The following is a 13752-nucleotide window of genomic DNA, read 5'->3' as shown; positions in this document are numbered from 1 at the left end:
CTTGGCAGCTGGTAGACAGGTACCAATAATGGGGATAACATGCTATGGTGCATGTGTTAGAGCCTCCACCGAGGAATTTTCTAGCCCCAAGTAGTATCACTAGTGCTGAGATTGTGAAGCTCATTCTAATCGTTAGTCTCTACCTCTGTGTTTCCGCTGTGGAAAAGTCGAGAGAACGGCCAGTAGTTTGTAGCTAGCAGTCATCTCAAGTGCCCATGAATGTGCGGTTACCTGAGTTTGGCACTCAGAGGACGAGAAGAACGAAATCTGTGTCCCTGACAGTTGATTTCTAGGGAATTTTCCCTACTTGTAAAATGGCAGTGGTCATCTATGTCTTACAGAAAATCAAGCATAATGAGTAAAAGACTCTGGAGCAGATAATTTAGGTGCAGGAACCATCTGTGCTATTTCCTAGCTCCACAGGCCACCCTCTTCTGTAATTAGTTCATGGACTGAGCCTGTTTACGCATCTCTATTTATTATGAGAACAGTTATGATATTCCATAGAGCCTTAGTAGGAGTTAAATGATTGGAAGTCTATACAAATTTTTATGTGAGAAAGACATAGAGCAATCAGCCATCATTTATTGACCTTGGACATTTCTCAGACGTAGCCACTTGTCCTATGGAAGCTTTTTGATAAGCTTGATTTTTTATATTTTTTCTTTGGATTCCTTAAAGACTTTGGTTTTATAGCATTGTGTTAGCACTTTATGACCTTGTCTCTTAACTATTTGAAATCTGACTTTCCTTTGTTCTCCAAAAGGTTCCTAGAAGTTATGGCCAGTGGACTGACTGGTTGTCTTCACCACATCTCTTCTGAAAATCTATTGAATGCTGTGTATTCATTTTGCTTGATGAATTATTTCCCCCTGGCTCCTGCTAATCAGCTTCTCCAAAAGGGTGTAATCAATGAGCTACTGACATCAGGTAGTATGTCAGGTCACCTTGTAATTCAGAATGGGACTTGAGAGCAGATTTAGTTAAACTGTTATAAAGCTGACAATGTAGAGGTGAAAGATCAGTGCTTTACCCCATCCAGGGTTCAGGGAACACTGCAGATGAGGGGTGGAAAGAATGTAAGAGCCAGATGATGGGGAAGTGCTGCTTTGGAATACTGTCTTGTGGAAACAAAGTTGCCATTGCATTCTTGATCTCACAGCAGCTGTTGTTGCCTGCACAAGACCTGCATAATGTTGGGCCCATCAGCATTCCATCACAGATAATGGAGGAGGAAACACACACACACACAGAATATCAAAACAGAAAAGTTATAAGCTTAGTCAGAAATAGGGGGTTCAGTGGGAGGATGGATTTGGAGGACAAAAGGTAATCAGAGCTGATTATTATCAAAATACATTATGTATATGCATTAACAGTAAATAAAAAGTTAAGCACAGAGAGCAAAAAGATCAGTACTTCAAAAGGAGCCGACAGAGCCTCCTTTAGCTGCACATCCTACGCACAGCAGGAAAGAATGTGGCTGCATCATCACCATTCTTTTGACTTTAACCGTGTGCACATGTATACAACTTGCTCAGTGTTCAGGGTCTTCTTAAGACCTGAGAAAGATGCTTGCGGTTCCTCATCTCTGAGATAGCATGTAAGGCCAGCTTAGCTCAACATTTGTAACAGTAAACAGTCAGTTATGGCCTGATGAAGACACCGCCTATTTAATCAAGTAACCAAATAGCTACCAAATTTGTGAATTTATTAATTCTTGGAAACATAGTAATTGTTGACTTTTAAAGAAGGAAAAACAATGCCTGGGTAGATGAATGAAATTTGATATATCTGAAAACAAAGTAACTATAATTAACTTTATAAAGTGTTATAAGTCCCCAAATTGAGTTAATGATTCATGACTGTACACTGATTTTTAAATGATGTAATGTTGGAAAATAGCCTTAAACCCAGACAATGTGGATTCTAGCCCTGAATTTGCCTCTAATTAATCAGGAGCCTTTTAAACATTCTTTTTTTCACATTTCAAAAATATTTTTATTCATTTTCAAGCAGACAGAGAGAGAATGAGAGAGAAGGAATATGAATGTGTTCACCAGGCCCTCTAGCCACTGCAAATGAACTCCAGATACATGCTCAACTTTGTGCATCTGGCTCTATGTGGGTACTGGGGAATTGAACCCAGGTCTTTAAGCTTTACAGACAAGCACCTCAATCATTGAGCCATCTCTCCAGCCCCTTAAACATTTTTGAACATTTCCTCTTCTATATAATGAGGAGTTAGGACCAAATTTATTTTAACATAGCTTAGTTTGAAACATTAGCAAATGTAAGGTATTAACATAGATACTGAAAACCAGGGAGACATTAGCATAGTCCCTGTAATGAGAAAGAGATAGTTGAAAGGAAGGAGGCTAGCACCCGGGAGAGAGGATAAATGAGGGTAATGGGGATGAATATGACCAAAGCTCATATATGTATATATATATGCATGCATGCGCGCACATAGGGATATGATCTAATCCATTATTTTATATAGTTATGCTTTAAGTAAAAGAGAGAAATGATTAGAAATACCAATACATTAATGTAGTTTTTAAAATACGGCATTAATATTTTCATGATGAGGATTGTTTTGAATTTTTAGGTGACAGAGAGAAGAATGTTCATAAGCTTCATGTTTTGGATACTTGTCTGAAACTTGATGAGACTGCTTATCACAAAGCTATAGACATACAGTTGCCACAGCCACCATTGCCACCATCCTATCCAAACACAAAGGTTTCAGAGGTGCTGAGAAGCCTTCTGGGAGGTGACGAATGCTTCTTGAAAAATGTGCAGTTGCCACATAACTATTGCATTGGTATGGGACTTCCTTTATTCATTTTGCTTTGTTTTTTACACTTTCTTTTGTTCTGACAAAAAGGTTAGGGTGTACTGCAGCAGATTACTGCAGCCTGGCATTGTCTTGGACCTAGACTGCCTAAGTTTGGATTCTTGCACTGCCACTTACTAGAACTGTGGCTACAGTTTCCTTCTGCATGACAGAGCAGTAGTGGTACCTCATAGAGTTCTCGAGACTAATCAATAAAACCATGTATGGAAAATCCCTAGGCTAGTATTTGTCACATAGTAAGTTCTCAGTTTGTTTTAGTGACTATTATCATTTCTGATGATGCAATATTAGACATTTTGACATGGCAAATCACTTTGAGCAGTGCTTAAGAAATTAATATCAATTTTTTCTTTCAGATTTTGAAATCAGAATGGATTCTAACAGGAGCCAAGTGCTTTCATTTTCTGACACAGACGTAACTTCTGCTACACATATCCAAAGGTTGCTTAATGTAGTCACTTGCTGAGCTGTCTGAACGTAAACTTAGTTGAATGACATCATGCTAAATAGCAGCAACAGTGAGATCCTTTTCATGTGGAGCTCACAGCACCCCAAGACTTTCTTATCCATTCATTTGCTGTTTATGTACACATGTGTGCATAGGCTTGAGTGCACTTTCTGAAATGGGCATTCTTTGCAAGTTTGATTTGAAGCTGAATAATTGAGTAAGATGATGTTAACATACTTGAAACTATCAGTGTTGTGGAAGCTTCAGACAAGATAATACAATGTGAAGCTTCTGCAGAAATCAAATTCCTAATAGGCACTTTGACTCTATCCCCACACCCTTACCAAAACACAGAAGCTGTAGTTCTGTGGTTTTTTTCCCTGTGTACATCTATTTGGTTTATGCCTTAGGTGTCCTTTTTTAAAAAAAATTAGAGACAGAAAGAGGGAGAGAGAATAGATGGGAGAGAGAAAGGGGGGGGATGAGAATGGGTGTTTCAGGGCCTCTAGCCAGTGCAAATCAACTCCAGATGCATGTACCACCTTGTGCATCTGGCTGTGTGGGTCCTGGAGAATATAACCTTGCTCCTTAGGCTTTGCAGGCAAATGCCTTAACTGCTAAGTCCTCTCTTCAGCCTAAGGTGTCTGGTTTTTTTTTGTTTGTTTGTTTGTTTTCAAGGTAGGGTCTCATTCTAGCCTAGGCTGACCTGGAATTCACTCTGTATTCTCAGGGTAGCCTTGGACTCACAGTGATCCTCCTACCTCTGCCTCCTGAATGCTGTGATTAAAGGCGTGCACCACCACGCCTGGCTCTAAGGTGTCTTTTTAAAGTATTGTCTACTTCACATGTGTTACCCTTGGGCCCTTCAAAAAGGCCTTTTCTCTTACCCTGCTGAAATAACCTTTTTCTTTTCTAAGTACCTTGTAGTTCTGACATAAAATAATATATAATATTGGGAAGTAAAAAAATCTGAGTAGACTTTTAAAAGTATTAAAATTTTTCTTGTAAAAGCCAATGTGAGTGGAAGACAATAGGAATATAAATATCTTGTTTTTTTTTCTTTTTTCCTCCCAAGAAACTTATTTCTATAATGCAGAGAATGATGAGAAAAATTACACTGGCCATATTTTTTTTTTTTTTTTTTTTTTTTTTTTAATTTTTATTAACATTTTCCATGATTATAAAATATATCCCATGGTAATTCCCTCCCTCCCCACCCCCACACTTTCCCGTTTGAAATTCCATTCTCAATCATATTACCTCCCCATTACAATCATTGTAATTACATATATACAATATCAACCTATTAAGTATCCTCCTCCCTTCCTTTCTCCACCCTTTATGTCTCCTTTTCAACTTACTGGCCTCTGCTACTAAGTATTTTCATTCTCACACAGAAGCCCAGTCATCTGTAGCTAGGATCCCCATATGAGGGAGAACATGTGGCGCTTGGCTTTCTGGGCCTGGGTTACCTGACTTAGTATAATACTTTCCAGGTCCATCCATTTTTCTGCAAATTTCATAACTTCATTTTTCTTTACCGCTGAGTAGAACTCCATTGTATAAATGTACCACATCTTCATTATCCACTCATCTGTTGAGGGACATCTAGGCTGGTTCCATTTCCCAGCTATTATAAATTGAGCAGCAATAAACATGGTTGAGCATGTACTTCTAAGGAAATGAGATGAGTCCTTTGGATATATGCCTAGGAGTGCTATAGCTGGGTCATATGGTAGATCAATCTCTAGCTGCTTTAGGAACCTCCACACTGTTTTCCACAATGGCTGGACCAGATTGCATTCCCACCAGCAGTGCAGAAGGGTTCCTTTTTTTCCACATCCCCGCCAACATTTATGATCATTTGTTTTCATGATGGTGGCCAATCTGACAGGAGTGAGATGGAATCTCAATGTAGTTTTAATCTGCATTTCCCTGATGACTAGTGACGTAGAACATTTTTTTAGGTGCTTATATGCCATTCGTATTTCTTCCTTTGAGAACTCTCTATTTAGCTCCTTAGCCCATTTTTTGATTGGCCTGTTTGATTCCTTATTAGTTAACTTTTTGAGTTCTTTGTATATCCTAGATATTAATCCTTTATCAGATATATAGCTGGCGAAGATTTTTTCCCATTCTGTAGGTTGCCTCTTTGCTTTTTTCACTGTGTCCTTTGCAGTGCAAAATCTTTGTAATTTCATTAGGTCCCAGTGGTTAATCTGTGGTTTTATTGCCTGAGCAATTGGGGTTGTATTTAGAAAGTCTTTGCCAAGACCAATATGTTGGAGGGTTTCCCCTACTTTTTCCTCTAGCAGTTTCAAAGTTTCCGGTCTGATGTTAAGGTCTTTAATCCATTTGGACTTAATTCTTGTGCATGGCGAGAGAGAAGAATCTATTTTCATCCTTCTGCAGATATTTATCCAGTTTTCAAAACACCATTTGTTGAAGAGGCTGTCTCTTCTCCAATGAGTATTTTTGGCATTTTTATCGAATATCAGGTGGCTATAGCTACTTGGGCTTACATCTGGGTCCTCTATTCTGTTCCACTGATCTACATGTCTGTTTTTGTGCCAGTACCATGCTGTTTTTGTTACTATGGCTCTGTAGTATAGGTTAAAATCAGGTATGGTGATACCACCAGCCTCTTTTTTGTTGCTCAGTATTATTTTAGATATTCGAGGTTTTTTATGATTCCAAATGAATTTTTGGATTGTTTTTTCTATTTCCATGAAGAAAGCCTTTGGAATTTTGATAGGGATTGCATTAAATGTGTAGATTGCTTTAGGTAAGATTGCCATTTTCACGATATTGATTCTCCCAAGCCAGGAACAAGGGATGTTTCTCCACTTTCTAGTGTCTTCTGCAATTTCTCGCTTGAGTGTCTTAAAGTTCTCATTGTATAGATTCTTTACTTCCTTAGTTAGGTTTATTCCAAGGTATTTTATTTTTTTTGATGCAATTGTGAATGGGAGTGATTCTCTGATTTCATCCTCTGTGTGTTTGTTGTTAGCATATATGAAGGCTACTGATTTCTGTGTATTTATTTTGTATCCTGCTACATTGCTGTAGGTTTTGATTAGCTCTAACAGCTTGCTAGTAGAGTCTTTAGGGTCCTTTATGTATAGAATCATGTCATCTGCAAATAGTGATAACTTGATTTCTTCCTTTCCAATTTGTATCCCTTTTATGTATGTCTCTTGCCTTATTGCTATGGCTAAGACTTCCAAAACTATATTAAATAGAAGTGGAGACAGTGGACACCCTTGTCTTGTTCCTGATTTTAGTGGAAAAGCTTCCAGTTTTTCCCCATTTAGTAATATGTTGGCTGTAGGCTTGTCATAAATAGCCTTTATTATATTGAGATATGTTCCTTCTATTCCCAGTCTCTGTAGGACTTTTATCATGAAGGGATGTTGGATTTTGTCAAATGCTTTCTCTGCATCTAATGAGATGATCATGTGATTTTTGTCCTTCAACCCATTTATGTAATGTATTACATTTATAGATTTGCGTATGTTGAACCATCCCTGCATCTCTGGGATAAAGCCTACTTGGTCAGGGTGAATGATCTTTTTGATATACTCTTGTATTCTGTTTGCCAATATTTTGTTGAGAATTTTTGCATCTATGTTCATGAGGGAGATTGGTCTGTAATTTTCTTTTTTTGTTCTATCTTTGCCTGGTTTTGGTATCAGGGTGATGCTGGCCTCATAGAAGGAGTTTGGTAGGATTCCTTCTTTTTCTATTTCCTGGAAAAGCTTAAGAAGCAATGGTGTTAGCTCTTCCTTAAAAGTCTGGTAAAATTCAGCAGTGAATCCATCCGGGCCTGGGCTTTTTTTAGTTGGGAGATTATTGATAACTGCTCGGATCTCCATGTTTGTTATAGGTCTATTTAAGTGATTAATCTCATTTTGATTTAATTTAGGTAGGTCATATAGATCAAGGAAATCATCCATTTCTTTCAGATTTTCATACTTTGTGGAGTATATGCTTTTATAGTACGTCCCTATAATTTTTTGAATTTCTCTGGAATCTGTTGTGATGTTACCTTGTTCATCTCTGATTTTATTAATTTGTGTCTCTTCTCTCTTTCTTTTGGTCAGATTTGCTAAGGGTTTATCAATCTTGTTTATCCTTTCAAAGAACCAACTCTTTGTTTCATTAATTCTTTGGATTGTTCTTTTTGTTTCTATTTCATTAATTTCTGCCCTAATCTTTATTATTTCTTCCCGTCTACTACTTTTTGGTTTGCCTTGTTCTTCTTTTTCCAAGGCTTTAAGGCGGAGCATTAGGTCGTTTACTTGCGACCTTTCTAATTTCTTAATATAGGCACTTAAGGCTATAAATTTACCTCTTAGAACTGCCTTCATTGTGTCCCAGAGATTTTGGTATGTTGTGTTCTCATTATCATTTGACTCTATAAATTTTTTGATTTCCTTTTTGATTTCTTCATTGACCCACTCATCATTTAGTAGTGTATTGTTTAGCTTCCATGATTTTGTGTATGCTCTATAGCCTTTCTTGCTACTGATTTGTAGTTTAATTCCATTGTGGTCAGATAGAATGCAAGGAATTATTTCAATTTTCCTGAATTTGTTAAGATTTGCTTTGTGTCCTAATATATGGTCTATTTTAGAGAATGTTCCATGTGCTGCTGAAAAGAATGTATATTCTGCAGCCTTTGGATGAAATGTCCTGTATATATCTGTTAGGTCCATATCTTCTATGACCTCATTTAGTCCAGATGCCTCTCTGTTTATTCTTTCCCTGGATGACCTGTCAATTGATGAGAGTGGGGTGTTAAAGTCACCCACCACCACCGTGTTTGGTGTTATCTGTGACCTTAGTTCTAATAGTGTTTGTTTGACGAATTTGGGAGCCCCCATGTTAGGTGCATATATGTTTAGGATTGTAATGTCCTCCTGTTGGAGTGTGCCCTTAATCAATATAAAGTGACCTTCCTTATCTTTTTTGACTAACTTCGGACTAAAGTCCACCCTGTCTGATATTAGGATAGCAACCCCTGCTTGTTTTCTAGGCCCATTTGCTTGAAACACCGTCTTCCAACCTTTCACCCTAAGATAATGTCTATCCTTTGTAGAAAGGTGAGTTTCTTGAAGACAACAAATTGTAGGATCCTGCTTTTTAACCCAGTCTGCAAATCTATGTCTTTTCGTTGGGGCATTGAGACCGTTGATATTAAGAGATATTATTGAAAGGTGTGTATTTATGTTTGCCATTTGTGTGTGTGTGTGTGTGTTACTTGTTCTACCTGTGCTCTCTTCTGTTAACTGGTATTTGAGTATGGCTGGTTTTTTCTAGGTTCCTTATATGTGTGCTTTTCCTTTTGTTCAGCATGGAGGATTCTATCAAGTATTTTCTGTAGAGCTGGTTTTGTCTTCAGATATTCCTTTAACCTGCTTTTGTCATGGAATGTCTTTATTTCTCCATCTATTTGGATGGATAACTTTGCAGGATAAAGTAACCTTGGTTGACAGTTGTTATCTTTCAGAACTTGGAATATATCACTCCAGGCCCTTCTGGCTTTAAAAGTTTGTGTTGAATAATCTGCTGTAATCCTGATGGGCTTGCTTTTGTAGGTAACTTGATTTTTCTCTCTAACTGCTTTCAATATTTTTTCTTTGGTTTGTGTGTTTGGAAGTTTGAGTATAATGTGGCGAGGAGAGTTTCTTTCTGGGTTTTGTCTGGCTGGGGTTCTAAAGGCTTCCTGTATCTGTATTGGCACCTCTTTCCCAATTTGGGGAAAATTTTCCTCTATGATTTTGTTGAAGATGCCTACTATGCCTCTGGAGTGGAATTCTTCTCCTTCTACTATGCCCTGAATTCTTATATTGGATCTTTTCATAGTGTCCCGAATATCTTGAAATTCCCACTCGTACTTTTCTATAAGTTTGTCTTTCTCTTTGTTGGACTGCATTAGGTCTGCCACCTGATCTTCTAGCTTAGATATTCTGTCCTCTCCCTCATCCATCCTACTGGTGAGATTTTCTACAGAGTTTTTTATTTCATTAACTGTGTTCTTCATTGCTAATAATTCTGACTGGTTTTTCTTTATTATTTCTATTTCTCTATTTATGTCTTGTATTGCCTTCTTTATTTCATTAAATTGGTGTCCTGCCTCTTCTTTGATTCCTTTGATTTCCTCTTTGATTTCTTCTTTGGTTGTTTTCATGTGTTCTTTGACCTCTTTGAACATATTTATAATTATTCTTTTGAACTCTTTCTCAGGCATTTCCTCTAACTCTTTCTCACTGGAGGACATTTCTGATGCATTAATACTTTTAGGTGGATTTATATCGTCTTGCTTTTTAGTGTTTCTTGTGTTATAATGTATATATTTTTGCATCTTGGATTAAGTTAATGCTTGGATTTTCTAGCTAGCTGTGTATTCTTAGCTGTATCAATTGATTTGGTGTAAAATATTTTCAGGGTAGGACCTTAAGGTATTAGGTGTGGCTCTTAAGACTCTCAGAGTATCTACAAAGATGTTCTTAGGGGTTGAGTTTCCCTGCTATAGGAGTATTCAAGCAGGCTGAGTGGAATAATATACTGGTAGATTCTAAAATTTAGCTAAACACTGTACCCATTCCATCAACAACAGCCCCGAGTATGTATGCAAGAGTAGTTATTATAATGACCAGATCCTCTATCAACAAAGAGGTTTAGATTTCTGGTCTGTTGAGGTATCCAAGTCAGCTTGTGACCAGGTGAGACCCTTCCCTGGTGCAATCCCAGTTACCTTGGGTGATTGTGGTCTCAGTCAAGTTGCTGCCTGGGTCGTCGGGCTGCTGTTCTGATTTCTGGAGCTGGGCACTTGCTTTTCCTACGGGGCAAACTGAGCCGCTGCCGCCTCTGCAGCTGTTGTAGGTGTCTCCGCCGGAGCCCCCACCACTGCTGAAGCTGCCGTTGTCGTGTCCACCGCTGCTGCTCACCCCGAAGCCGCTGCTGTCCTGGGTCCGCTGCTGCTGGGGCCACTGGTACCGGTGCTGGAGCCGCTGAAGTTGCTGCCAAATTCTGCTCCTGCTTGGGTCCCGCCGTCAGCCCAAGTTGGCGTGGCCGGGTCCCGGGCCGCTGCTGTGTTCGCTGGAGCTGGGTTCAGGCGGCAGGGGAGGGGAGGGAGCCGCGGCTGTTCTGGTTGTATCGTGTGCTTTTACCTCGCGGTCTGCTCCTCCCTCCGTTGCTCGCTGCCGCTCTCCCCTCACGTTTCCCGAGTTGCGGAGAGCGCGGTGTGAGGGGAAAATCCCGCACCTGGCTTGTCCTGCGGCTCGAGCCGGGAGTCCGGCGGTTTTCTGCCGCTCCGCGGTTGCGGCGGGTAGCCAAGCGGCCCGGAGCCGCTGTTCCCGGCTGTGCAGGCTCTGGATGCTCTATAACTCTTCCACTTCTCCGCTGCCGCCTCAACTTCCTATACACCTCACTTTTTAGTAAAAGTGTGTATTTTGCTGAGTTTATTTTGGTCTTTCCCCCCCCAGGCTGTTTTGGCGTGGTACCTACGCCGCCATCTTAACCCACACTGGCCATATTTTTGTTATAGATTTTACTTTTGTAAAAAGTAGGGTTTTCTTTGTCTGGTTTTGAAATGTTGCTCTGTATGTCTATGTGCAGGACAAGCATTGACCATGTCATGTTGCCCACCAGTGCCTCTACTGCAGCCTTCAAAAGTAGCTGTTCTTAAAAAGGACTGACAGATAACTATTGGCATAAAATGTTTTAGTTTGGGTACACGGAGCTGTCTTTGTATTCTACAGTATCTGCAGACTGAGTAACAGAAGGAATTGAAGGACTGAGATAGGAGGTAGTGATGAGAATCATGTTCTGTGGAGAGCTGAGCTCTAAAATCTTCAAGAGCAAGAATGCAGCAAAATTGCAAATGCTAATCTCTGTAACTGTGTCTGTTGCTTCTTTTCAGAGTAGCTGTGCTGTGCATTCCTCGATCTCTTTATTGTTGGAATTCAAGCCACCCCAAAGGATTTCTTGCTATGAAAATGCGGCATTTGAATATAATGGGTTTTCATGTAGTCCTGGTAAGAATAAAAATGCAAATGAAACAATTATTAGTGACATACATTCTCACAGTCACTGGGAGTGTTGTGGGTGAAGTTGATAACTGTTGTTAGCATGAGTGGAGCATGAGGTTTGGTTACTGTTTCCTTTTTAAAAATATTTTATTTTTATTTGTTTGAGAGAGACAGAAATAGGGAAAGAGGAGAGAGAGGGAATATGCACAGCAGGGCCTCCAGACTCTGCAAACAAACTCCAGATGCATGCACCCCCTTGTGCATCTGGTTTATGTGGGTCCTGGGGAATCAAACCTGGGTCCTTTGGCTTTGCAGGCAAACTCCTTAACTACTACGCCATTTCTCCAGCTCCTGGTTACTGTCTTGCAGAGGAACATTTCCTGTACATGATGTGGCTTTACTCCACTGATCACCAGCATTTACTAGTTTTATAAATGTGATTCTGGTCAATGTCAATCCTTTTGTTAATGAAGAATGTAAAAAAAATCTCTTATTCAATACAAATGAATTCATTTCCAATTTTCAGATTATTTTAACTAAGGGAAGAAAAGATGCAAAAGCTTTGTCTTTTTGCCATTGTGAAGCTGTTGGGTGCTTGCCGCCTACTTGTATAATCCTCTTCCCTCTCCCACTTCTCTCTGTCCCAGAGCACCACAGCGAGTTTGAATGGCTTCTTCAGATACTTCTGTCTGTAGCCAGAAGCTTACAAATAGAGCTGTTTTTTTTTTTTTTTGATAGGGTGGGGTCTGTCTACATGTTACTCATTTTAGTCCTACAAATAATTTGAACAGCTGAAGCTTCCATTATTACAGAGATATTTGTGCATCGATTACTGAGATTTGATATGGCCCCTTTCTATTTATTTGTAGGTATATTTAGTTTTTAAAATTTATTTTATTTATTGCAATTGTATGCATGCATAAAACATATTTTGATCATATTCCCTTCCCAGTTACCTTCTCTTGTCCCCCTTTTACTGAACCCCTTCTTTTTCCCAACTAGTCCCACTTTTATTTTGATTTTTTTCCCCAGTGACTCACCGAGTTTAATTAGGGTCGCTTGTATGAGCATGGGAGAGGGGTTATTTAGGAGCCTGGACAACTGACCAGTGCTGTACCTCTAAAGAAAATGCCTCCACCAGCCCCAACAATGAGGAACCCTGCAAGGAGGGTGAATGCCTCACAACCTTGACGATTGGCTTCTTTCCCTTAGTGTATCACGTTACTATTTAAGATTTGGTTTTCAAATTTGTCCAAAGAAAATAGTTTTTGTAGAAGTTAGAGTCTTAAAGTTTTGTAGTATTCTCTGTCACTGCTTCTCTGGATCCTAGCATGCAGCCTTATTAGCTCTTTAAAGTATGCATATTAACATGGGAGCATTTGCTTATTAAATAAAAGTGGGCGATTTTTGGATCTCTGAAGTAGCTTTTATTCTGTGTTATTGTCTTTTCACAAACTGATTGTTTTGTTCTTTCTCTGGTAAGGTCCATAACTGGGAAATAGAAAAGCTAAAGATGGAAGATGCAGTCTCACTTTTGAAGACCAAAATCTATTCAGTTGAAGCCCTTCCTACTTCTGATGTAAATTTGCAAAGCACATATTAAAGTAAAAGTCAACCTTATCGTATTAGGACATCTGCATTTGTAAAAATAACCAATAAAGGCTGCAATTCAGTTATCGATATAGTTAACCTGGCTGCTTACTGTACTAGAAAATGTTACTTTGGTTCATGGTTAAAAGTAACTAAAAATAGAAGAAATGTCTTTCTACCATTTTAGCTATTCTGAAAATATTCCAGAAAAGTTATGTTTTCCAACTACACCTATTCTTTTTACTACCTAGATATTTGTCACATTCATAAATGGTTGGCTCACTTTTTCCTCATTAATTTTGATGTGTTAAGATACGATTTCTTAGTTGTGTTATGAAGAGTCACAAGCTTGGTGGTGGGAACAGTCCTTGTGTTTACAGTGAATATTTAATACTTTTTAAAAAAAAATTTTTGTTTTATCGTTATTTATTTATTTGAAAGTGACAGACAGAGAAAGAGGCAGAGAGAGAGAATAGGCACGCTAGGGCCTCCAGCCACTGCAACGAACTCCAGATGCATGTGCTTCCTTGTGCATCTGGCTAACGTGGATCCTGAGGAATCGAGCCTCGAACTGGGGTCCTTAGGCTTCACAGGCAAGCGCTTAACTGCTAAGCCATCTCTCCAGCCCTGAATATGTAATACTTTTAAGATAAGCTGTGAGTTGATATTGTAATCTTTTGTAACCATTTTAAGTTCCTCCTTTTTAAATTTTTTGACAATTTTTATATGTGTGTGTGTGTATAATTGTTTTATTATATGCTCCTCCCATTTCTTTTCCCACCTTCCTTCTATGGAATCCCTTCTTTCCAATTTGTCCC

The 13752-nt window shown here is 39.0% G+C and overlaps 1 protein-coding gene across 4 annotated transcripts in view; it reads left to right on the top strand.

Annotated features, from left to right (window-relative positions):
- The window catches only part of Fastkd2 (FAST kinase domains 2), a 30681-nt gene extending 17657 nt beyond the window's left edge, over nucleotides 1-13024 (top strand). For 2 of the 4 annotated variants that reach the window (XM_004653705.2, XM_045148179.1), the window contains exons 9-13: nucleotides 767-930; nucleotides 2612-2827; nucleotides 3217-3301; nucleotides 11236-11350; nucleotides 12828-13024. In XM_004653705.2, the coding sequence (XP_004653762.2) occupies nucleotides 767-930; nucleotides 2612-2827; nucleotides 3217-3301; nucleotides 11236-11350; nucleotides 12828-12947 (700 nt within the window). In that variant the 3' untranslated portion in view covers nucleotides 12948-13024. Of the gene's footprint in view, nucleotides 1-766; nucleotides 931-2611; nucleotides 2828-3216; nucleotides 3302-10931; nucleotides 11024-11235; nucleotides 11351-12827 lie in introns of those variants that run through there. The other 2 variants (XM_045148180.1, XM_045148181.1) reach the window with 2 other exon arrangements.
- The last annotated feature ends 728 nt before the right edge of the window (nucleotides 13025-13752 follow it).

The sequence above is a fragment of the Jaculus jaculus genome, chromosome 4, assembly GCF_020740685.1.
Source record: "Jaculus jaculus isolate mJacJac1 chromosome 4, mJacJac1.mat.Y.cur, whole genome shotgun sequence".
NCBI classification, from domain to species: domain Eukaryota; kingdom Metazoa; phylum Chordata; class Mammalia; order Rodentia; family Dipodidae; genus Jaculus; species Jaculus jaculus.
The sequence above is the reverse complement of the archived record's forward strand: the minus strand, read 5'-3'. Positions and strand labels throughout refer to the sequence as shown.